Source organism: Hyla sarda, chromosome 1 (assembly GCF_029499605.1).
Source record: "Hyla sarda isolate aHylSar1 chromosome 1, aHylSar1.hap1, whole genome shotgun sequence".
NCBI lineage: Eukaryota > Metazoa > Chordata > Amphibia > Anura > Hylidae > Hyla > Hyla sarda.
The window spans coordinates 309,174,847-309,200,527 of NC_079189.1; the positions used below are offsets into that span (position 1 = coordinate 309,174,847).

A 25,681-nucleotide genomic window follows, 5' to 3' on the forward strand; every position below is an offset into this window, starting at 1 on the left:
TAGTCTAGCGGTAGGTTGGATTAGCAGCTAATTTAGTGTTGGTTTGGGTTGTTTTCCAGAATGTCTCACGCGTCTGATATAGAGGATTCGGCTTCGGTATTGGAGAATGCAGCCAGGACTTCTGACCAAGCTAGTGTCCCCTCCCTCAGGACATGGACTGTGCCCAAGCTGACTGCAGAGCTAGTCAGAAGGGGCATCCCATTTCCGGCTTCAGCTCGTAAGGCAGAGTTGTATAGGATCCTCACTGCTGAGTCTGCTGGGCACAGCAGTGAAGAAGTATCTATGACCACCATACAGACATCTCTAACACAGTTGCATGCTCTAATTAATAACCTGACCACCAATATGGCAGACATGCAAAATAGGATGGAGGCCATGGAGTCCAGAAATACTACACGTATTTCAGGTACGCCATCGGCCATTCCAAACATCTCTCCAACCCATTTCATACTGGCCCATATCAGGAAGGAGATTTTGGAAGGCAAGGATGTTAATTTAGCATCTTTACTTATAGCGACCCACGACTTAAATGAAAATAAGACTATAGCTTGCAGGGACATGTCGGTGGTCCTAAAGTCTAAAGATGCTATATTAAATAGGAAATTAACCTTGTCCGAGTTTATCATGGTGTTCAGCATTTTGAGAGACATCATTTGTTCCAAACCAGTAAGAAGGGAAGAATTAGATCAGTATCTTTACAAGATCACAAGATCATAAATTCGGAGGGCACTCATTTAACGAGTATAATAAAAACTTTTCGACTAAAGCCGCCGCAGCCCTTAGCCAATATAATTATACTGTTAATTGGGCCATCGTAGACACAGAGCTATACTGTAACCATTTTTCGGGACTCAAATCCTGGTATGTGCCACTTGCCACTCTTCCCACACGACGGAGTGGTGTGCCTCAGCTAATTCAGACTCACCTAGTACGTCCAGGACTACTCAGGCTAGAGGTCCTAAGACGTCTGGTCCGACGGACAAATTAGGCAGACCCATACATTATTTGGGAAAGTCTCAAATATGCAATAATTTTAACTATACCTCCTGCACTTACAATCAATGCAGATTATTGCATATTTGCTCAGTTTGTTTTAGGGCTCACCCTAAGACAACATGCACCCAAAAATCAGAGAAGTCCTGACTAGCGGTGGTGGATTTGGACCTCTTGGGCTATTTTCTGCAGGATCACCCAGATCAGTCATTTGTACAGCATCTGATTTCGGGATTCCAGAATGGTTTTCACGTTGGCTTCGTGACCCTGCCGGAAATGACCTATGAGTGTAAGAATCTGGTCTCTGCTATATCAGACCCTGATGTAGTCACTGCCCTCATACAGGCAGAGATAGATAAAGGGTTTATCATCGGTCCTTTTGTCAAATCCCCATATGATATGTGGAGAGTTAGACCAGTAGGGTTAGCGACAGGCAAGTTTAATAATAAAAAGGAATTTATTTATGACTTGTCCGCCCCCTATTCTTCGGTCATTCCGAGTCTTAATGCTCTAATTCCTGCGGAGGAATTCGCACTCGAATACTCTTCTACGAGGCGATTGCCGTCATCTTGAGCATGGGGCGGGGAGCTTGGTTATCCAAAGCAGATATATCAGATGCCTTCAAGCTCCTCCCTATCATGCCCCAGCAGTGGAAGTGGCATGGCATACGTTGGCAGAACCTATACAATTTTGTTACTAAGCTTACATTTGGTGCACGCAGTAGTCCGTGGCTTTTCAATCGCTTCGCTTCTGCTCTCCTCTGGTTGCTGGAGAACAGATTTGAGTGCAGACACATTATGCACTATCTTGACTTTTTTTGCTAATCGAGTCTCCCAAATGCCTTTCCTGAAGATCTTCAGATTCTCCGGGCAGAATTCGACCAGTTGAGAGTCCCAGTGTCACCTGCCAAAACGGAAGGTCCATCCAAAACCATCATGTTTCTCGGCATTGAGCTCGATTCACAAAAAATGGAGGCAAGACTTCCTGAAGCGAAGCTGATCAGGATTAGGGCAGCCATACGAAAACGTAGAAATTGCCCTTGCATTCCCAAGGTAGAACCCCAGTCCGTCTTGGGGATGCTCAATTTCGCCATGCAGATAATCCCCCAGGGTCGCACATTTATCTCCCGCCTGTTATCTTTGTTGCCCACAGTTCCTCACCAGAGCAGTCTGCTGCACCTAGATCAACAAGCTTTAGCAGATTTGGCTACGTGGGAATCATTTCTGGACAATTGGAACGGCATTTCATTTTTGATCCCCAGAGTAGGGAGTGAGTCACCCATGGGTTTTTCCGATGCCGCCTCATCAACTGGTTTCGCGGCTATCTGGGGCAATCATTGGTTTGCTGGTCCTTGGCCGTCACAGATCACACACCTAGAGGGCTTTACAAGGAATTCAGCGGCCTTTGAATTGTATCCGATAGTCGCTGCAGCTCAGTTATGGGGGTCAGCTTGGAACAAATCCACAGTTTTGTTTTTAACAGACAATGCAGCTACGGTGGACATTTTATTGAAGGGTAGGTCCAGAGGCCCCATGATTATGGCGTTAGCTAGGCGGTTAGTGTGGTTATCCTTACAACATGCATTTAATTTCACTTGTGCGCACAGTAGCGGAGTTCAGAATATTGCAGCCGATGCCTTATGTAGGAACAATTTGTTGCATTTCTTTCAGGTGATGCCAGATGCCGACATGACAGGAGCACAGGTCCCTCCTTACCATTTGCTAATCATGAATTCAACCATCACCTTCGGATGGCTAAATGTCTGGTCAGTGACTCTTTATCCACAAGTACTCGAAGGATCTATGACGTAGCATGGAATTCGTTCTCTAAATTCAGAACTAATTATCCAGAGGGTAATAAGATGCCAGTGCCCTTCTTGATAGCATATACTGGGTTTTGCCACTCTTCACTCCATCTATCCCATAATACCATAAAGAGTTATTTATCCGGTATTCAACATCATTTATCCTTGACAGACACCCATAGTTATTCCATATTCTCTTCTCGGCTGGTAAAGTCTGCACTAAAAGGCATCCTTAAGAATGAAGCCCCTCGTAGCCCAGTCAGACAACCTATATCTGGTGAACTCTTCAGGAAATTGTCGGATCTATTAGATTCCTCTCCTTTTGGTTTCCATGATAGCCTCACGTTGAAGGCAGCAATGTATCTCGCTTATTATGGGTTTCTCAGGCCGGGAGAGTGCAATGCCAGGTCCATTAACGGACCTTTCCTTAAGGTAAAACAATTGTTGTATGTTTCTGATCATTTTGAGTTGTCCCTCAGTCATACTAAGACCTCTCTGCCTGGTCAAACAGTGTTCATTTGCTTTTTTCCCCACGTCGCACAAATTGTGTCCAGTTAGAGTCTTCCATGAATTGTTGAATGCCTGTGTTAACCTATCCTCTGACGATCCTTTGTTACGTTTCAGATCCAACCCGTTAACTACTTCTCTGTTTATCAAAAATCTACGCATTTTGGTTAGGTCACTTGGAGGAGATCCGTCCTCACTATCCGGACATTCCTTCTGAATCAGCGCAGCTACGGCTGCATCAAAAAATGGAGTTCCGCCACACGTAATCAAGAAATTAGGACGTTGGAAGTCTGGTTGTTATATGCAGTACATAACTAACCCTCGCAAAGAGATGGCTAACGCCTTCCAGTCATTGGTCATGTAATATTGTAAAAAACAAGTGTTTAAATCCGGGTTTTGCCCTTTTTTTTTTTTAAGCATATTTTCTACGCCGCAGTTATGGCACAACTCAGACTGCTTAGTTAAGGGTAAGGTTATTGGTAAGATAGTAGGTAGTTAGGTACGCACGCATATCAGTCATGTAGCAACGACCACAAATGGTAAGGCCTGCGCAGCTGGCCTGTAATTGTGGGAGGAGCAGGATGACCATAAGAACCCACCGCGTTCTCCCTTGCATTACGCCGTGGGTTCTTCGTTAACACCCACCCTCCCCTTATTTCACATCACTCTCACCACAGGGTATGCCCTCTTTTTTTTCCAGGCATATTCTCTACGCCGCAGTTATGGCACAACTCAGACTGCTTAGTTAAGGGTAAGGTTATTGGTAAGATAGTAGGTAGTTAGGTATGCACGCATATCAGTCATGTAGCAACGACCACAAATATAGATATGGAATCCATGACATATTGCCATTCCATTTCAAGTACACAAGTAGTGTGGGGAAGAACAAGGTCATATGTGGATGGTTGTTAATTTCCATTCAGGAACGAGTACACACACAAGTTAAATGTATATTCAGCCAACCCAGTTGGCTCCACTAGAAGGAGATATATACTTTTAATAAACCATATTTGTATATTTATGGATAGTAGACACTTGATCAATTAGGATAAACACACCCACATATATAAAGGACACACTTCAATCATGATGGACACACCCATCATTTGAGCATAAGTTGCTCCACAGAAAGCCAGGATAGAGTGAGGAACGAACAAGGGTCTCCAAGGAAGTCTTGTACAGCCCTTCAGCAAAAAGAGGATGACAGCTAGAGAAAGCTAACAGAGGCTTAAAAAGACATTTCAACGGATCCACCATGCTGGGTAAAGTGCTAAGGAAGAATTCCCAGCTGGTGAGACAAGATTTATGAACATGCCTATATAACCCTCCTACATTATTTGCTTATGCCAAGAACTACCTTTAAATGAAGATTTCTTGTGTTATGTACTGTCTGCCATGATGTCAAGAAGATTACAATAAATATATGGTTTTTTTTTTTTTATACAAAGAGCTTACTCTGTCCATGGTCAGACCGGGTTATAATTTAGCGTCCCGGTTATATTTAACAGGCAGAGACAAAAGTCAGGAAATGCAGGTGGGACCTTAAGCTTATACTATTTATGCTCCCTTTGCAAGTTGCTTGGCAGAGCTGACAGACTATAGAGTTCAGTATGCTAGGGGGCAGGGGGGTTGGGGTTCTGTGGTCTCAGCCAATCACAGCCTATCTCACACACTGAACTGCTCTCGGTTGTATGTAGCAGAGTCTCCCCTGCAGGGCTTCAGATGATGTCACACCTGCTGGGGAATGCCCCTTCCCAGTCTGTGGAGCTCACTGAGACCGAGAAGAAGATACAGAACAATATCAAGTCAGAAAAAAAATAAATAAAGGCAGTGGTGGTTTACTATGATAGGGGGAGTGAACTTGGAGGATTAAAAAAAACTTATCGAGCTGATGACAAGTACTCTAAGGCTAGGTTCACACAGCGTAATCTTCAGGCAGAAATTTTCCACCCGGAGATTCCGAGTGCGGCCAGCGCAGTCTCCAACAGACTGCAATGTGTTCCACGAGTATTGAGTATGAGCAACGCCATTCTTCAGGAGGAAATTTCCAAGCGGATTTTCCGTTCACAAATTCCGAAGTGTGAATTTGTGAACGGAAACCCATTCTCTACACTATACATTTTAGCAAGTGGAATTTCTGCCTGCAATTTCAAAGCGGAATTGCAGGCGGAAATTCCATAGTGTGAACCTAGCCTAAATCTGCTGTCAGCCAATGTAAACAATCATTTGCTTGTAAATTACACAGGACGGTTGTCCAAAATTGGCTATTCCAGCCAACCATTATCTCATGTGTTTGGCCAGTTTGTCGCACATTCAAACTTACAATTCAGCAGTAGCAGCAGCTGTGGCTCCCTGAGTTCCCTTTCCAATCTGTTCCTTCTTCTTCCCCTTCTTCTTACCACGATAATATGATCTCTCTCGCATAGGTAACCAACGTTCTGGATCTGGCGTAACCTTGGGGTCATAATTCTTAGGTAATTTGCCTATTTCATGGAAGTAAAGGGAATTCACTGATTACTTATACAAAAGAGAACAGATTTCCAGTGCATGTTTAACATTTGTAAGGATAAAGCATTAGTCTCACTTCCCCCCCTGGCAGCAAGATACATTTAAACCTCACCAGTAATTTCGTAGTTCAAGAATTACCCCAAGACCCAGAAGGATTTCTGGAACATTGACACCAGAGATCCCCATAGACTTGAGGAGTTAAAATAATGGGTGGGATTATACAGCCAGGGGGTATGTATTAGCATATACACCTCCTAACTGTGCAATCCTGCCCATTACCTGTTAATTTTAATAATGGGAATGACTATCAGGAAATGGGCCTTACCTGATAATTTTAAAAGCAAAAGAACTCTGAGCTCAATTCTTGTAAAATGTTTTAATTATTTATTTTAATGGGTTGTGTTCACCACCTGCCTTCATCACGGCAAACTGTTGTTCCCTTTGGCTCCAGCCTCCACAGCAATCTTGGATTTCTGAGGCAGGTCGGTTAGGATCAAAACGTAAAAATGTATTTGTACTAACAAGGATTTCAAAAATAAAATTCACAAATTTTCACAAGAATTGAGTGTTGAGTTCTTTTGCTATATTTCTATAATGATTGGGGATACTGCTGGAGTGCCACCCCAATAAAGTGTGCTGTATATACAATCTAACTGATCATTTTAAATAATGGGAGTGACTAACAGGTAATAGGCTAGATTAGACAGTCAGGAAGTGTGTAGGTTGTACATTGAGGGGTGTGTAATACCCAATACTCACTCCCTGATTGCATAATCCCATCACCTTATGTTCACTTCTATTGGAATTAAGCGCACTCCAATCAGACTGATTTCCTGAATTGTCAAAGTATAAATCCACATTATCTCAGGAACAAAGGGGGTATCAAGAAACTGTAAAAGAGTAGGAAATCAGGGCACCCAAAGCTATTTTAATGACAATACAAACTAAATTTTTTAGAGTTTGGCCACAGGTTCTCTGTAATGTGTCTTTTTTTTTAAATGTTATTTATTTTTAATATGTGGAAAGAAAAGAGAAGTGTCAGGCCTTTCTTTTTACTTCTACCTTATTCTGTATTTAAATATTGTATTTGCTCGACCCTCCCTAAACTTTGGATGTCAATAAAAGAAAACAAAAAAAGCCATAATATAAGACTACTTTATGTCTATTCAACTCCATTCCATGTCCACTATACATACCTAGATTGGATTCAGTGATTCCGAGTGCTACTCTGTGGCATTCCCTTACCTCCCATGTGGCTCTGCTGCATATATCTGTACCATAGAGCCCTGAGAGTGTGCCAGTTTTGCTCTGTGCTACTGGTAGCTGCCCGGGAGCCAGGCTGGGCAGGGCCGCAACAAGGGAATGTATATATTATAAAAGGACCTCGATTATAACACAAGGTTGTTTTTTTTTTTTTTGGGAGTTTTCTCCTGAAGAAACAACGTGTCTTAGAATGCAGAAAACATAGTACTATCCAAAAACTAGCCAACATTTTATGGTACTGGTCATAACAATGGATGTGTATTAACTTTTTTGAATGGTGTTCCATTTTAAAAATACCTTTCTTTTTCTTCTTCTTTTTCTTTATCTCCACTTGCCTTTTTCAACATGAAAGGTAAAAAAATACAAGCAAAAACATTAAAAAAGTGAACTGCATTAGAACTGGACATCCTCAACATCATCATGTATATGTTTTTCTCTGTCAGTTAGTCCTGGGCAAGTATCAAAAGCCAGGCCACTACAGTGGTCCCTCAACATACGATGGTAATCCGTTCCAAATGGACCATCGTTTGTTGAAACCATCGTATGTTGAGGGATCCATGCAATGTAAAGTATAGGACAGTGGTCTACAACCTGCGGACCTCCAGATGTTGAAAAACTACAACTCCCAGCATGCCCGGACAGCCGTTGGCTGTCCGGGCATGCTGGGTGTTGTAGTTTTGCAACATCTGGAGGTCCGCAGGTTGTAGACCACTGTTAAAGAAAGTTGTACTCGCCTGTCCCCGCCGCTCTGGACTGTCACCGCTGCCCGGGATGTCGCTGTCCATCGCCATCGCCGCGTACCCGAGGTGTCCCCGACGCTCCGGCAAGGCCTCTGCTTCCCTGGCAACCGCGCTCTCCGTCGCCGCCATCATGTTGCTACGCACGGCGCTCCTATTTGATGACGGGACGGCGTGCGCAGTGCCGTGATGACGACAATGGAGAGCGCCGACGATGCAGAGGATCCCGAAGAGGACGCACCGGAGATCGAGGACAGGTGAGTGACCATCACCGGAGCTCACGGGGCACCGTAAACTGCTATCCGGTGGCAGATGAAGCAGTCTGCGCTGCTGGATAGCCGTTTATGCGATGGCCCAGACATAAAAAAGCATCGTATGTTGATGCTGCCTTCAACATGCAATGGCCTCTGAGAGGCCATCGCATGTCGCGGCCATCATAGGTCGAGGGGTCACTGTACTAGGGAGAAAAGTATCTTTGTACTAGGAGCCATTAGCCTTCATTCACTGCTGTACAATTTTCATGCATGTAAAAACAAGAAGCTTATACTCTGCCTGCTCATGATCCATACAAAAGGATAGATCTAAACTGAAACTTCTGACAAACATTACATGTAGAATTCCTGAGTATGCACCATTTCATTTCACAATTTCTTGGTAACATATTGGTATTTAACCACAATTTGTTTAGGTTAAGAACCCAATAAAGTATTCACAGAACCTACCCTGGTTCTTTGGCCTGCTCTCCAGCTACTTTAGCAGCCTTTTTCCGAATAAAGGTAGCTCCAGTGGAATTTTCTAAGGCTTCAACATCTACTTTCAAGTGCATAGAGTCAGACGATGGCAAATGCTCGCTAAGACTGTATTACGGCTTTAAGGAACATGTACAGCCATAAACATACCAGGATGCAAATATTTACAATGTAAGATGACCCACAAATTCTTGAAAACATCATCACATTCAAAAAACATAACTGTTATATGTATCTATGAAGGTGGTAACTCCATGAAAAAGGATACACTTTTGCTTTGTTAGCATCCACAAGGGAGTATGCTGATATTAGCTGCGCCAACGTATGAATATCTTTAGGGTTTTGCCTGTAATAAAATGAGAGGATGGATTAATGTATTACTCATTCAACTGGTAAGAGCCTAGAAGGGCAAAGGTCAAAAGGAACTTACTTCCAGAGCTGTTCAAGGTCATTGATAGCTTCCTTCTTTCGGCCATGTTTTAACTTGAAGTTTGAAGCTTCTCTTATTAGGGCTAAGTGTGCTGGAGAATTTGGCTGTCAAATAAAAAAAATTATATATTTGAATTTTTGTTAAAACAAAACTAGAGAAAATTCATGTATTTTATAAGGAGTAAGTGACAAATTAAGTTTAAATTATTTACATAGGAAACATGCTAGGAGATGGGACTTCACAAAATCTGCAGCCTACCTCCAGCACCAAGATGACGACCTGGAGTGCAGTCCATAAGCCGTCGCTGCCTCGGGTCACAAGAAGCCTATGTTCCCGACATCACGGGAGCCCCTATGCCTGGCCAGAAGCTCCATCTCTATCCTCTGTGCAGTGACAGATCTTCCTGGTGCAGGGAGGATGGCTGAAGGCTAACCCTTCAGGTGCTGTCCCCTCTCTCCCCTGTTAACCCTTCTGCTGCTGTCATGTCGCTCTTACCCAATGTTAGCTCTTTAAGATGTGGTCCCACCCATTAACCTTTCCATGGTCCCTTAATCCAGTTTCTTTTTATCCAATAAATCGAACAGTTGGCCAACTAACCATTGTTTTACAATTAATTGTTAGCTGCAGCCCTAATAAAAAACTACAGATGATGGCAAAAAAAAAAGTGCCCTCAAACCAACAGGTATACCTAAAAAGTTATAGGGGTCATAAAAGGAACACTTTAAAAGGAAACTGGCAAGAGGGTAAAGCGCACCAAGCTGACCCTCTTTCCAACAAGGTATCACTCACTCAAATCCCTTCAGCCATTGTGGAGTTACTAAACAAAATGTAAATGTTATTGAACCCCTTAAGGGTCAGGTAAATTTTCATTTTTGCTGTTTAGTTTTTTCCTCCTTGCTTTCAATATTCATCTACACACTCATTTAAAAGGCTTGTTTCTTACAGGACCAATTGTACTTTGTAATGACACCTTTCATTTTTCCAAAACATTCCATTCATGTCAAACTGAATTGTTGGGTTGTTTCTATTTTTTGTAATTTTTTTATCTTTTTCTTTTTTTATTGCCATTTTTAAGCTAACAACCCAAACACAGAAATACTAAGGGTTTTTAATACTGTATAATAAAGAAGTGGAGAATTCTAAATAAAAATCTGCTTGAAAATCTGTTTCTGAAATCTTTTCTCATTTGTGATTTTACAATAGAAGACAACAACAGCAGTAATTTAATGAGTAAATTAAGTGAAAAATGGCATGTTACTATTTTCACGTTAAAATATCCTTGGGGGAAATTATCATTGGTTTTACCCTGCTTTTTGGTGGTAAATTATAGCTAAAATGTGCGCAAATGATGAGCAACTTTGCTAGTGATGCACTTCTTTGATAAGTGTAGGGACAAGATATGCACAGGCAAACTGGCATAAAATAACTTTATTTACACAATGATACGTTTTTGAGGGAAATTGGGGTGGAATTAAATTTTTCCTGCAAAACCCATTTAATAAGACTATTGTTACACACATGCTTCTGGTCAATGTACATTTGGTAGAGTGGTAGGTTACAACACTAAATCCGACTCGTAGAGACCTGCTTTAATCTGTTTTAATAACTTACTTGCTTTTCTTGGTACCAACTGATTGCCTGGTTGAACACTTCTATAGCACTGTCAATATCTTCATCATGGCTGTGCATAGTCACCAGTGCCGATACCTGCAGGAAGAAAAATTGCTCTATATAAAAATGCAAAAAACAAAAGCTACAGTTGGGATCCTAGATTAATGTATACTTAAGACTAATAGGTTTTTTCTAAATATAGACATGTATAACTTCTAAAACTTTCAAACATCTTCGAATATGGGGCATACATAAAAATAGTAGTGCAAGCTGTGCGCCACCACCTGCTCACAGTCATACACCTGGCATCATTCTCACAACGTCCTCTATACAATTTTTTTTAGGTATGATTAAATATGATGCACAATGTAACCACTATATATTTTTATGCATGTAATGAGAACCAGAACTGCCCGCAGCATCACATAGATGCAAGGAGCAGGTGTTTCATCGAAATCATAGTTCAAATAAGTAAAGAAAGATGTGTCACTCAGGGCTGGTAGGATGGAGAGCAGTCACAGAGAAACACCCTATTGACTAGTTACCCAAGTCCCAGCGGCTACCCTGTGACCTGCTGGCCCCGAGTGCCACATTTATTCCCATATATTGACAGAGAATGACACGTCACTCAAAGCTGGGCAGAAAGCAGCCTTGTAGACCACCACCCTTATTACTACTTACCCTCCCAGCTTTAGTTTTTTTCTGTCTGTGGTTTGGGCAGCATAAAACAGGTGACATGTTTTCTTTAAAATGTTTTTCTGGATTATTGATGGTCAATCCCTAGGTTAGGCTATTAGTATATGACCAGTGGGGTCCTACTCCTGGCACCCCTGGCAACCCTAAGCTGAATAATTACCAGACAAAGCAGAGGACATTTTATAGTGGTTGTGCCTTGTACAGCAGATTACTGCAGTTTAGTCTCATCGAGCTACATGTAGTACCAGGCACAGCCACTAAAGATGTACAGAGCTGTCTGGTTTGCAGAAGCTGTAGCACTCTCCAAATGTTACATCACCTTCAATTAGCCGATACGCTTAGGTGATTTGAGTCTGATCCCCACTGATCTGATCAACAGCCCGTCCCAAGGACAGTCCATTAATATCTACGTTTTGAAAACTCTTAAGACGGCCAACTGGCATAAATATAATGATAACTCTACCCCATACTGGTCCAAATCTGTTATTACATGAGAAGAATCTAAAGCTACCATCAGTTGAAGCTCAGTGCTTCAACTTCAATTATACAACTATCATGGAATTCAAAGGAAGCTGTAAAAATCTATAAGCAGTGAGCTCCCACCACCCCACTGCTGGTTGAAGGCAAATGCAGTAGTTCTACACTGTGTTGAAAGGGTATTCGGGCATAAAAAGGTTTTTCTATTTTGCTAGGCATGTTGGTAAATCATACTGACCTAGCCTGGTCCAGCTCCTGTTCCAAGGACTTTTGGTCCCCTGCAGTTTAGCTTACCTTCCTGCTTCTGAGAGCCTGAGAAGGACCGTCCTGCTCTGACAATCACTGGCTGCAGAATGTCCTGTCTTGGGCCAGCAATTGGCTGAGTGGGCAGATCCTGCTCCGACACCTTGTATTGTAAGCATAAATAAGAGCAGTGGAGGACCAATAGTGCCTGGAAGAGGAGTTAACACAGTAGTTAATTATCACTATTTCTTTTACATTTTGGCATACAATTAAATGTAGCTGTTCTTTCTGCTGGTATTGCATTTCAATTGAATAGATCTCAGCAGTTCATGTCTAATGTAGCTCCCAACCTTTTAATTTTAGGATTTGCTGGCATTTAGGACTAATCAATTAGGACTAATGCTGGATCACAGGATATGCTGGCATTTTTGTACATGTGGATCAGACATTACCATGCTCTTAAAAAAAAAAACATTCTGCTAATAGGAGGAGAGTTGGATATAATAAAGATATTGTAGACAACATTCATCAATTCTCATTAATGTGCTCACCCTCTCAGTTGTTAGGCCAGTTCCAGACCATCGGAATATAGGCTGTATTGACACATTGAGGTTTTTATTTTTTTTTTATTGCAATTATTGCAGCCAGGAATTGATCTGAAAACAGAAGATGTCTCAGTCTTACCTTTATACATGTCCTCCAATTAATAATCTGTTCCTGGCTTTGTATTTATTAACTGCAATTAAAAACCTTAATGTGTGAACACACACATAGCCATTTTTCTTATTCGACCAGCTGTCGGGCCAGTATAATGCTTTTCTGAACCTGGCTTAATCTGTAATGTGCATGTGCAAACTAAAACATTGTAGAACTCACCATGCCAGGTCTGTGCTCCAGTTCCTTAATCGTTTTCATGATCATGCAGGCCTTGGTTACATTACCTGAAAACAATTAATAATGCAGATTATACTTAAATGGGCAATCTCATTAAAACTAATTTTTGCTATTGCACTCCTTATGGAAAATAAAAAGTATTTCTAATATCATTTCTTTTAAACAAAGTTTTCTATGAACAAATACATTTTAATAAACATTTTTTTCAAACAAAATATATTAGAAATATTTTTTTAATTTACCATAAGGTGTGCAATAGCAAAAATTAGTTTTAATGAGAGTGACCAAGCATTAAATATAAAAAAGGAAATTTTTTGTAATCACCGTAAAATCACTTTCTCGCAAACTGATGGGGTATATGCTCTTGCCACTAGGAGGCGCTGACACTAGGAAAAAAAAGTTGGCTTCTCCCTGGCAGGATATACCCGTCCACTGGAAGTGAGGTAATCCGTTTTGTCACAAAGCAGTAGGAGAAGCCAACAAAAATATGTCTGAAGGACCCTAGAAAAGAATCCCAGATAAAAAAAAAAAAAAAGAAAAAAGAAAAAAACGGAAAGTAATATCTGGACAAAAAAAAAAAAATGAAGAAATGGGTGGGTGCGGTGTCCCCCAATGAAGGCTACGAGAAAGAGATTTTACGGCAAGTACAAAAAAAAAAAAATCTCCTTTTCTCGGTCGCTCTTCATTGGGGACACCTATACTGATGGGAGGTACCAAGCAGTCCCCTAGGGTGGGAAGAACAGCCACTAGCGGAAAGGGGATCAGTCCAGAGACAGAACCCACTCGTCTGTAAGGCCTGCGGTCCATGGATAGACTCGGATGCCAAAGGAAGGGACCGTGCTTCGCAGAGACTATAAACCCACGTCACAGAGAGACAAGAAAAAGGTTGACTAGGAAGCCTGATGGGCCATCCTGGAAGGAAGTAGGAAAACAACTCCAAGGAACACAGATCCAGACAGGCTGGAAAAATAAAAATGGAAAAGGGTTAACAAGAGAGCCCCATCCAGAGTCAACCGATTCAAGAGAACATGGCGAAAAAATGCCAGGGAGAGCAGTGGACACCAGGACAGAAGGCGAGCACAGAAGGTGGAGACCAAAAAAACACTGGAAAAAAAAAAAAAAAAAAAAAAAAGCAACCGGCTCAAGAGAGGCTTGGTACAGAGGATCGATGAACTGAACATCTGCAGACCAGCAAAATAGCTGGTGTAATCCGGACGACCAGAACGCCCCCCATCTTGAGAGAACATGGACCCCGATGGAGGAGACGAAAGGTAACGGCCATAAAAAAGGAGCAGAACATCCAGAAAAGGGGCATCCTGGGACACTGGAATGATAGGCCCGGAAAATGGAGGTTCCTGGGTCACCTGGAAGAATAAACTGCCAAAAAAGGAGCAGAAGACCCTGAAAAGGAGCATCCTGGAACACCAGAGTGGCCAATATGGGAGGTTCCCGAGTCTCCTGGAAGACTTACACCTGAAGGGTAAGGAAACCCAACGTCCACGAAACGCTCCGGGTGACAAACGTCCGTAGTGCGGCACAGAGAGACCAACCTATAAATGGGAACGCAGAGAAGTCTGGGCAGGATCGCTACACATGCCCTCGACCTCAACAATCCCTAAGGCCCAAGACTCAGGAGGGTCAACCTAGAAAAAAAAATCCAGCGTCCCAGGATAGTGTCCAAAACAAGAAGACCAACCGGTCCTGCGCCCCAGAGCACACTGAAGCAACAACCCGTCAGGAAGGGAACGGAGGTGGAAACAAAAAGGGAACCTGGCTGGGACACCCATGCTCTGAACACAGTAAGGTTACTCCAGAAGACAGTGGTGTCAGTGTAGTGCAACTGACACCGTCAAGGGAAGGAGGAACACAGCCTACCAGGGAGAGTGTCGAGGGGGAAGGAGAGCAAGGGCAGGACCCAAACGAGAGATAGTGGCTAGACCGGCTGTCTCAAAGCCATACACGATTGAATAAACCCCCCCTACAGAGGAGAGTGCCATGGCTGCATGAACCGCAGTAGATAACCAAGAAACTGGAAGAGAGTCAGGCTGCAATAGTGGGCAGTAAGCACACAGCATTCGGAAGAGCTTTGCACTGTTGGCCTATCAGGGAAAAACAAGGGCCCACCCAGATACCCCACCTATATATTGGGAAGGGAGAGATGGCTCCATCTCGGCAGTAGAAAGTGCCCAGCAAAATAATCCCCCTAGTGGAGGGGAAAACGGGTGGTCGGAATGAAACTCAGGCACTGACCATGCCAAACCCCGATTCCCATAACCCTGTGGAAGGAAAATTGTCAAATGCCCCAGGCACTGTAGGAGCAGGGGAATGCCACCCTACGGCAACGGGACAAAGTACTGGGCGGACCTAGCCCCCAGGAACTCTGAGTGAACATATCGAAGAGCCAAATTGTGTCCCCAGAGGGATCGGAATCCTGGATACTGGCTGGGCAAGATGCAAAGACGTGACTACAAATGCAAGGAAGAAGCACACACACACCCAGCAACCAACAGCATTGAGAGGAACACCCCAACGGGGTGAAAACCTTGGGCCCGATGGGCGCCAATGGAGCCAGTCTGGTCGTGTGTAAGGCAACATAGCAGGCGCCTGAGCCACCCTGCACAGGAATTCAGGAAGATGGAGGCATAGGTGGAGCACTGAACTGGTGACGCCCGACCAGGCTCCATGCCAGAAGAGAGGTGTTCAACCGTCGCAGACCTGTGGACATCAAACTACAGGGAGGCCCGAGGCACACCCCACCGACAGAAGGAAGGTGGGCACTACACGTGCAGAGGGACACGGACATGGAGACCTTGCGATAGTAGTGGGGTACCAAAACTGCAAACACAAAAGAAACCGCAGACATCCAAAAGTCCAGCAGCACGGAAGACAGGCTCAGCATCCAACGGTGTGTCACAACCATGTCCCTAGCAACCAACGTGGAACTCTTAGATAGGGGAACAGAGAGTGCTGCTGTTGCTGTGAAAGGCCATAATCCCTCTTGATTCTGTTAGTTCACGCGGCTCTCTCTCTCTCTCTACTTCCTTTATCTTTTCCCCATTCCCTTTCCTCTTTTTCTCTCCCACTTTCTTTGTCCTCCTATTTTGTCTGGTTTGTCTTCCCTCATGTGTCTGTCTTTGTAGTATGTATCCTCCAACGCCATCAGAACCTTTATTCACGTAACATGTAGTAGAAATATGGCTGTAGCGTGGACTCCTCCTCTTTGCTTATATATAGAGAATTAGTCTATTTGGAGTTACCCCCAATAGCAGCTTGGCGGACCACTGCCGCAACTGGATTGTGGCCTTGCTAAGGAAGTAAGCTGTTGATCTGATATACCACGAACCTGTTGTAATTATGAGCATCTTGTTTAACAACTGATCTGTATTTTCTTATGCTGTGTTATTTTTGATAATTCTATTGTTCATATTTTTCAAAATTGAATAAAGCCTTTTGAAAAGAAAGGCCATGGAACCTGTAGGAAACGTCCACATCCCATTTCCTAATGGTGCCACAGACCCGAATTGCTGCCGCAAATGCAAGAGATGAAGGAGGTATGTGGGACAGGAAACAAGCAGACAGTCTGATTGGTATAACAGGAGCAATGAACCCACAGAGACACACTGTGTGGAACTTCACATGGAAAGAAAGTCACCGGGCTGCAGTCGCGGAAGCGGCAGGAAAGGGAGAGGCGATCTGGTGGATTAGAAACCAGTCTGGCTATATGGCATAGGGACCATGGCCACACCGGGTCCCGCATTCAGAGACACACATTGAAAGCTGCCACCAGCCCTCAGCTATGAGAGCGTCAGGCATATAGAAAAGTATGTGGTAAAGCAGGGAACCCTGTGGACCAGTATGTGGTGCATTGTATAAGGCCCATGAAGAAACCTGGGGTGTCTCACTCTGAACTACACCTCTGCAGTGGGTTACCTGAACGTCCGTTCCCAGAGTGGAAAATGTACGGTAGTTGATCTGACATAGCAGCAAATCATGTAGTCTGGCTGACTGGTAAAGGATTCTTGAACGCACAGGATCACTCCTTCGAAGACTCCCACAGAAAGTGGGTTACCGGAGTGCAGCAGAGCTAACGGGCGACGGACCGTTTGGTGCACATAGCACTTCGTCAGGCCTGACGAAGTGCTACGTGCACCAAACGGTCCGTCGCCTAACTCCTTCCCCCCTGCACACCTGTTCACCTGCTCCCCCGCACTACTGAACCGCTACATCATGCTTCAATAAAGAAGTGGATTTTAAGTGCATCGTAACCCGGTGAGTGCTGCGTCTTTCTTACCTTCTATATGGGAGAATCACTATAATAAATACAATTCTAATATTTTATTGCACATATAATTATCCAAGACAACACATCTTCAATGCATAATGCTAAAAACATAGGAGACATTTAAAATCATTAAAATCTGCTCACTAGGAGCATAGGTAAAGAAAAATATTTATAAAGGTGCCGTAAAACTTAGCATTTATGTATATAGCTAGATAAAATTCACCACAATATTTGTGCAATATAATGATACTATCACCAAATCATAATTAAAGAAAATTACTATATGTATCCTATTTATGATGATCGCCTGGTATGTTTAAGCGAACCATTCACAATACATATCTGATTGCATTAAGTATGCGTAAAGATAACCCTAAATACACCCAATCCACTAGGAGCATAGCACAACCCTGGAGAGGGTCCATGACCCCCCTCCCTCAGGAAATGACCTCCTCCTCAATGACACACTGTATACCTGTTACCAGTATTGGGATAACAATATGATGATTAATATGTCCCTATGCCCATTTAACAATAGCCACTCTATAAATAAATAATACCAATGACACAATACATAAATACAATAAATAAGATACTTAGGCAAGAGACAACGATGGAAATCCAAACTGGTGGAAATAATTGAGGTATGCAATGGACGGGGTCACACTGGAACCCCACGCGTTCCGTTGGCGAGTGGATATTGTTATGATATGGGCATAGGGACATTAATCATCATATTGTTATACCAATACTGGTAGCAAATCTACAGTGTGTCATCGAGAACGGGTTCATTTCCTGAGGGAGGGGGGGATCATGGCCCCTCTCCAGGGTTGTGCTAAGCTCCTAGTGAGCAGATTTTAAATGTCTCCTATGTTCTTAGCATTATGCATTAAAGATGTGTTGTCTTGGATAATTATACATGCAATAAAAAATTTTAATTGTATTTAAAGGGGTACTCCGGTGAAAATGTTTTTTTTTTTTTTTAAATCAACTGGTGCCAGAAAGTTAAACAGATTTGTAAATTATTTCTATTAAAAAATCTTAATCCTTCCTGTACTTATTAGCTGCTGAATACTACAGCGGAAATTCTTTTCTTTTTGAAACACAGAGCTCTCTGCTGACATCATGAGCACAGTGCTCTCTACTGACATCTGTTCATTTTAGGAACTGTCCAGAGCAGGATATGTTTGCTATGGGGATTTTCTCCTACTCTGGACAGTTCCTAAAATGGACAGAGATGTCAGTACCCCTTTAGTATAGTGGTGTGCACTTTTTTCAGTGTTTGCCTATTCTTGTAGTGTACATACTCAGTCAGCAATAGGCCACGCTGCATCACACCAGGCTAAGATAGCGGGGTGAGCAGGGGCAGTGGGGCACATGGACCCAGAGTAAAACCTCCAGGCGCTGGCCATTGGCAATAAGGGGTTGACGGCCCATACTCTTATGTTCCGTGCCCCTTTATCACATATGGGGGAACAGGTAGCGCCATGCTCCTGAAAAAGGGAAACAAAAGGGAGATAAAAACTAAACAGCCCTTACTAGAAAATAAAATAAAAAAAGACCAGATCTGGGGAGCTCCTGTTGACACTAGCTAAAACTAATTACCTCACTTCCAGTGGGCAGATATATCCTGCCAGGGAGGAGCCAACTTTTTTTTCCCCTAGTGGCAAGAGCATATACCCCATCAGTATAGGTGTCCCCCAATGAAGAGCGACCGAGAAAGATAGTTTAATTATTTCTTTGTGTTAAAGAATCAACTTACCCTGTGCGAGTTTTAGCTGTGCCATGGTTAGTTTAATCTGAGATGCATGGTCTGGATTCTGATCAGCAAACTCCTATGAGAAATGAAGTATTTTTTATATTCTAATTATTCTAAACAGATTCAACCAGACAACTGGAGCAACAATATCTTTAATTTTAGCAGGAACAGTGGGGGAAGCAACTTGTTAAACAGTATTGATAAAAATACCCAACATGTTTGTATAGCTCCTATGCACCCAGGAAATTGAACATGTGTCATATATATTGTAAGTGTGTTGACCTACAGATTCTACATAACTCTCTTTATAAATTTTATGTATAGCATAATAAAAAGTGCTGTTGTAAATCTTTTTCTAGACTGATGTCTTGATAGGACATGGTAATCCCATTAGAGCATACACACACAAAGTGCTTGGAGAAAGTCTGCACATGCACCGTGTCTCCATAGTAAGACTAAAACCGTGTGTAATCGCAATTCCTATTAACCTAATACAATGGCCCTGATTTACTAAGAGTGGAGTTTTTTTGTGGGTTTTGTTTCCCCGACAGGTATTTTTCCATGTTATTTAATAATGTTTCCCTACATTTTGCTTTTTTAACAACTGCTCTGAGCTGTGGGGTTTTCATAGCTCAAATCCACCACATTTGCTGTGGAAACATTAGTAAATACGTTGTGATTTTTCGAAAACGTCAGGAATACGCCCCTTTTCGGCAGCCAGATCGCTTCTTTCATTTTTGAAAAGACCTCGGAAAAATAAAAGAAGCGATCCGATTGGTTGCTATGGGCATCTGGTCAACATCTCCTAAGCACAGGTCTTGATGAATCTCCCCCAATATTACAAAATCTCCTGTTACTTGAATAAAGGCCAACATTATAATTTGATATCCCTGCATCACTGTTTATAACCATGACATTATCATCCATTATATTCCTTGTTCCATTTTACCAATAGTTAACAAGTTGGCCCCAATATAAAAAAAAAATTGCCCACCTGACATAACTGTTCTGCAGTCACATGACATGACGAAAACAATAACTGTAAAAACCTGTATTTGGAAACACTTTCACCCCCCCCACTATCTTCCATACATAACTAGGACTAAAATGGCATGCGGATTTCTGCCACATAACCACTGTAATGGCTTAATATGAAGACAGAAGTAGGTATACCTGTAGCAGGTCTATAGCTTTTGCATGCTGTTTCTCACGACATAGTTGGGCAGCCTGAATAAGAACAGGAAGAAGATTCTCAGGATTCTGCGCCTGTAAACTGCTGGACAGCTTCCGACACTGCTCTGCCTGGAAAAAAATATTTCAGTTATTTAGATGTCTCTAGGAAAACACTAGAAATACAAAATGGAAACATTTCATTCTGGAACTATATTATAATGCTGCTTACCTGATTTGTATACATAGAGAGCAAAGCCTTGTTAAATTCTATGGCCTGAAGTTGTCCCTTAGCCAGCTTATGTTCTACTCCTTCAGCATTGGCAAGCTTCACTTTCTTCTTTGAATCAAACACATTTTGATCCTAAATAAAACAGAGGAATACAACATACTACGTTTAATGCCAAAAGGGTTTAGCCAAATATTTGAAAGACTATGGACACCTCTAAAAAGCCGCCTTTCTCCATTTTTGATTTCTACTTATTATGGTGCAAACACATGAATTGAGATTTATCAAAACATGTGCAGAGGAGAAGTGGTGTAGTTGCCGATAGCAACCTATCAGATTGCTTCTCTAGTTTACAAAAAGGCCTCTGAAAAATGTGGTGCTGTTTTTGGAATAAAATCTGTTTTGCTACTGCTGTCAAAGAGCATGCCTAGAACACTTTATTACAGTGACCCCTCGACCTACGATGGCCCCGACATACGATCATTTCAACATACGATGGTCTCTCAGAGGCCATCGCATGTTGAAGGCAGCATCAACATACGATGCTTTTGTATGTCGGGGCCATCGCATAAACGGCTATCCGGCAGCGCTGACTGCTTCAGCTGCCACCGGATAGCCGTTTATGGTGCCCCGTGTGGTCCGCTGACGATCACTTACCTGTCCTCGGGGCTCTGGCGCGTCCTCTTCGGGATCCCCTGCATCATCGGCGCTCCCCATCGTCATCATCACGTCGCTGCGCACGCCGTCCCGTCATCCAATAGGAGCGGCGTGCGTAGCGACGTGATGGCAGCGACAGAGAGCGAGGATCCCGGTGAAGCAGTGGCCATGCCGGAGCATCGGGGACACCCCAGGGAGGCGGCAACAGCGACGGAAGGCGACATCCAGGGCAGTGGTGACGGTCCGGAGCGGCGGGGACAGGTGAGTACAACCTCCAATACCAGTGGTCTTCAACCTGCGGACCTCCAGATGTTGCAAAACTACAACTCCCAGCATGCCCGGACAGCCGTTGGCTGTCCGGGCATGCTGGGTGTTGTAGTTTTGCAACATCTGAAGGTCCGCAGGTAGTAGACCACTGTCCTATACTTTACATTGCACGGATCCCTCAACATACGATGGTCCATTTGGAACGGATTACCATCGTATGTTGAGGGACCACTGTATAGAATTCAGTAAGCTCCAGATTACAGGGTTCTAAAATTTAATTGGAAGCTGTGAAGCATATATATAAATGCTGATAACAGCAGCTCAAATAAGATGACCGCCGTCAAAACGTATAGAAAAATTTTGAATAAAAAAAACGTATTGATAAATTTATATATCCATCTCATGGCGAGAGAGAAAACAAACAAACAAACAAAAAAAAAACAGGCATACAAACCTTGTTAATCGTTATTGTATTATTCGCCACAACAGCCAAGAGACCAACATCAGTGGGCCTGTAGGAAGAGAGACCATTAAGCAAACTATTGGCACAAGTATAAGAAGAAGACCAATCATTACTTCTATCCTTACTTTAGTTTGATGATCTGATTGTAAAGCTGGAGTGCATCATCTATGGAGCCTTGGAGCTGCATGACATATGCCATCTGACCATGAATTATTGCCAATTCAGCATCTATATCTTCTTCAGTCAAATCCTGAAAATATCACAAGTCATTAAAGAATTTAACCAAGCCATCTTGTGATCCATTATTATCTCTAAAAAGGTCATAAGCTACAGATGATTATACTCACTGTGTCTTCTGAAATGGACTGTCTGCAGAGATCTTAAAAAGACAAAAACAATAATAGCAAGTGAATACACATTTATGACCCTGCCATAATCACAAAACTATTATTAACAATAAATAAAAATGAATATGGAAATGAGTGAACTCTGCTCTGAAGCTGCCACCATGTTCCTTAACAGGGAACTCTAGTTTATAACATGATATTACAGGGATCAGACCACTGGGACCCCAAGATCTCCTGTCTAAACTTGTGTGTTTAGAACACCAGCTCTCCTCTTGCTCAGAGTGGCCGTGGTCAACACGCCCCTTCCATGCATCTCTATGGGAGAGCCGGAGATACTGCGCTCATAGAGATGCATGGAGGGGACGTGTTGACCAGAGCTTCGAGCGGTGGTCGACAGTCTCCTTGGACGGAGTGGAGATTGTTCCGTGCACGAGATCGCTGGGATCCCCAGTGGTTGGACCCCCCGCGATGACTTATCCCATATCCTGTGCAGGTTATGTACTGGAGTTCCCCTTTAAAGCAATCATCATGCCAAGCTTCCTGATCTTATACTCCCACAGTCCCTGTCTGCAAAGTTTGAAAACTGACCAGATGTCAATTATCTCACAAGTTTAGGAAAACCTCAACAGTCTAAGCTGAAGGTAAAAACTAGGGGTAGGGTTATTTTCTGTAGACGTGTATAGCCAGTGCAAGGCCACCACTCACATCTTGTTTGTGCTCTACGCCCCCAATAGTTAGGATAACGGCAATAAAGGCCATATACTGAGGAGGGCAATTTTTATTGGTAAAATGGTGCAACTTAAAAGTTTGCAACTTAAATGGTGCAACTTAAAAGTTTCGAATCCGGACCGGATTCTTCGTCAGGCAGAAGAATCCGGTCCGGATTCAAAACTTTTAAGTTGCACCATTTTACCAATAAAAATTGCATTTTTATACGTTTGGGCTATTTTCTTCAATCCCTAAGGAAGGCGCCACCCGGATTGTCGACATTTTTTATCAATTTTTCAACCGGACTGAAGAGTCACGGGGAAAGGATGCCGAGGCTGCCACCTATCATCGGCTCAGCGAGTCTATATGCCATCAAAGGTGTTGCACTGAGAGTGCAACACCACACGGTAAGGTGTATTATTTTTATCCGCCTTACTGCTATACCCCGCAATATTTCACTAGGAGCGCACCTCTCTTCATTTTACTTCATATACTGAGGAGGGCCCACTTACTAAAGAACAATGTTTGATCCGCTTAAGTAAAATGGCCTGCCAAGGTATAGGTCAACATACCCCTTTTTGCTGGTATCCCAAAACATACTGGCAAAAAAAACAGGATGTTAATGGGGCATAATAGAGGCAGTACACAATGGTGTGCCATTTGAACCATCATTTATAATTCATAATTCTTTTGACATAATGGAGGCCTTCTACATAATTAGGCCCCAGTGTCAAAAATATTCCCAGACAACAGAGCAGTAATGCTTTAGGGTAGGGTCACACATTGCACATACGCATGGAAATATGCTGCATATACTTCCATTAGCAAACACACAGGGCATTCCTACGGCAGCCCTGTGTGTGCAGTTATGTTTGGAGGTTGGCCCGTGCATCACAGTCACACCAGTACACCTGAAGCAGGTTTAGGCAGGTCAGCACTGTGTAAATAGGTGCCAGGGATGGGTAATCCAATGAAAGGAAGAAGATCCCGGCACTCAAATGATGCTTGAAGTTTTTTGTTTATTTCATAAACAGAACGAACATAAAACGCAGCATGCGTTCCGGCTTCACAAAAGGCTGTTGTGAAGCCGGAACGTGTGATGCGTTTTATGTTCGTTCTGTTTATGAAATAAATGAAAAACTTCAAGCATCACTTGAGTGCCGGGATCTTCTTCCTTTCATTGCCTCCAAACCTAACTGCGTGCACATAGGTTCCTGCCACCAAAACAGCCCAAATCAATTGCAAACATTTCTGCTAAAAATGTGGCCACTCTCTCAAGTAGCAAGACCTAGCAGATAAAATAAGTCAGAACTGGTGTTCTGCAGGAGGAAAAAGTGAACTTACTTTCAGCTTCCTGCAGTTTTTTCATTGCTTCACTCAGCCGCCCCTGTCCAATCAAGCTACAGGCAGCATTGTAGCAAAGTTCATAAGTTGTCTCCTGCAAACCGAGTTTTTCCTATAAAAGAATACAGGAAAAATTATTAATGGATTTGACCTGACAGATTCGTTTTTATTTACTAGTCAGCAACAACAATAATATTAAATTAACACTCCTGGAAAAATGTATATTTTAAAAGGAAAATGTATATCCTAAAAGTTACTTGGGACTGCATTATAGGCGTTAATACAGTTTTCCTACAGTGTCTTGCAAGGTGGTTTCACTTACCCAAAATGCCTGAAATAACATGTGCTAAAAGCAAATTGACCCCAAGTAGTCATCCGGGCCTGGAGCAGGATGCAACCAGTCACAGCAGGAGTAATTGATAGGCAAAGAGGCTGCTACTCCACTTGCTGCTGGGAAGTGACTAAATGTGACCGCCTCCTGGCCCGATGACTACTTGGAGTTAATTTGTGTATGGTGCGTGGGTCCAAATAACCATCATTTCTGGCATTTTGGATAACAAACTAGACTACAAGACACTGTAGGGAAGCTTGTAATAATAATGCGGTCCCAGTTACTACTTACACTAACTTCTTTTGCTGACAGTTTGCTGTTAAATGAAGACACTTACAGGCTGTGTCTTTGACCAAAGACTCATAGCCGCCACCACTGCAGACAGGTTTGTTTGTCTTTCTTCATCATAATCATCTTGTGAGTTTCGAATAAGATCACGATAGACAGACAGGCATTCTTCATATCGTTCCAACCTATAAAGCTTAAGGTAAGGAAAGAAAAGCCAAAAGAAAATTAAAGTTGCTTCCCTATTGTCAGGACACTTATATACCCATGTGTACACAGTTGTTTTGGGGTTCTTCCTGAAATTAAAGCTGGTCTTCACCTCAACACATCTTCCAAATATAAAGCTTTACAAGGTTTTCTGTATTGAAACGTTCCACTATGTAATAGAAATATTAAGAAACCCCTGTTAATGCTGAACCAAGATGGATGATACTACTATTACACTGTGCTTGGCTGCTGCATCCAATGGAGTATACTGCAAATCCACAAGGGCAGTTTTGCTCTTATTTTCAGAACAGTGGCACCGAATGGTTGGCTAGTTTGTTTTTTGTTTTGTCCCTCCACTCACTGTAATGTGGTAGTATTGACACAAAGTAGGACAACTCCTTTACAAAATTATGCAAGCACTATATTTAGTTTGGCGCATGCTCCCGGGTTGGTTGAGGGCGGATGCGCTGGGGGTAGCTCATGCTGAATATTGGGAGCATAATGCTTCTCATGCTGATCCCTTAGTTCAGTGGCATGCGTATAAGGCCACAATACGGGTTGCTTTTATAGCGGGTGTGACAGGTCAGCAGAAGCTTAGGTCAGCTATGGAGGTGGGGCTGCAGGCAGAGGTGAGCGCTTTGAAAGCGAAGTGTGTCAGGGATCCCTCCCCAGATTATTAGAGGGCGTGGGCTAGGGCACAGAGGTCTTTTTGAGTTTGGG

General features: G+C 42.9%; 1 protein-coding gene across 1 annotated transcript in view; it reads right to left on the reverse strand.

Moving 5' to 3' along the window:
- The window catches only part of SRP72 (signal recognition particle 72), a 48,412-nt gene that overhangs the window by 12,201 nt on the left and 10,530 nt on the right, over nucleotides 1-25,681 (reverse strand). Inside the window, exons 4-18 of the mRNA XM_056518248.1 lie at nucleotides 24,807-24,950; nucleotides 24,139-24,250; nucleotides 22,087-22,118; nucleotides 21,865-21,989; nucleotides 21,731-21,788; nucleotides 20,356-20,487; nucleotides 20,127-20,255; nucleotides 18,957-19,029; nucleotides 12,895-12,959; nucleotides 10,603-10,698; nucleotides 8,992-9,095; nucleotides 8,830-8,907; nucleotides 8,535-8,669; nucleotides 7,373-7,410; nucleotides 5,628-5,787 (exon numbers count right to left, since the gene is read on the reverse strand). Of these exons, the coding sequence (XP_056374223.1) occupies nucleotides 5,628-5,787; nucleotides 7,373-7,410; nucleotides 8,535-8,669; nucleotides 8,830-8,907; nucleotides 8,992-9,095; nucleotides 10,603-10,698; nucleotides 12,895-12,959; nucleotides 18,957-19,029; nucleotides 20,127-20,255; nucleotides 20,356-20,487; nucleotides 21,731-21,788; nucleotides 21,865-21,989; nucleotides 22,087-22,118; nucleotides 24,139-24,250; nucleotides 24,807-24,950 (1,481 nt within the window). The remainder of the gene's footprint in view (nucleotides 1-5,627; nucleotides 5,788-7,372; nucleotides 7,411-8,534; nucleotides 8,670-8,829; nucleotides 8,908-8,991; nucleotides 9,096-10,602; nucleotides 10,699-12,894; nucleotides 12,960-18,956; nucleotides 19,030-20,126; nucleotides 20,256-20,355; nucleotides 20,488-21,730; nucleotides 21,789-21,864; nucleotides 21,990-22,086; nucleotides 22,119-24,138; nucleotides 24,251-24,806; nucleotides 24,951-25,681) is intronic.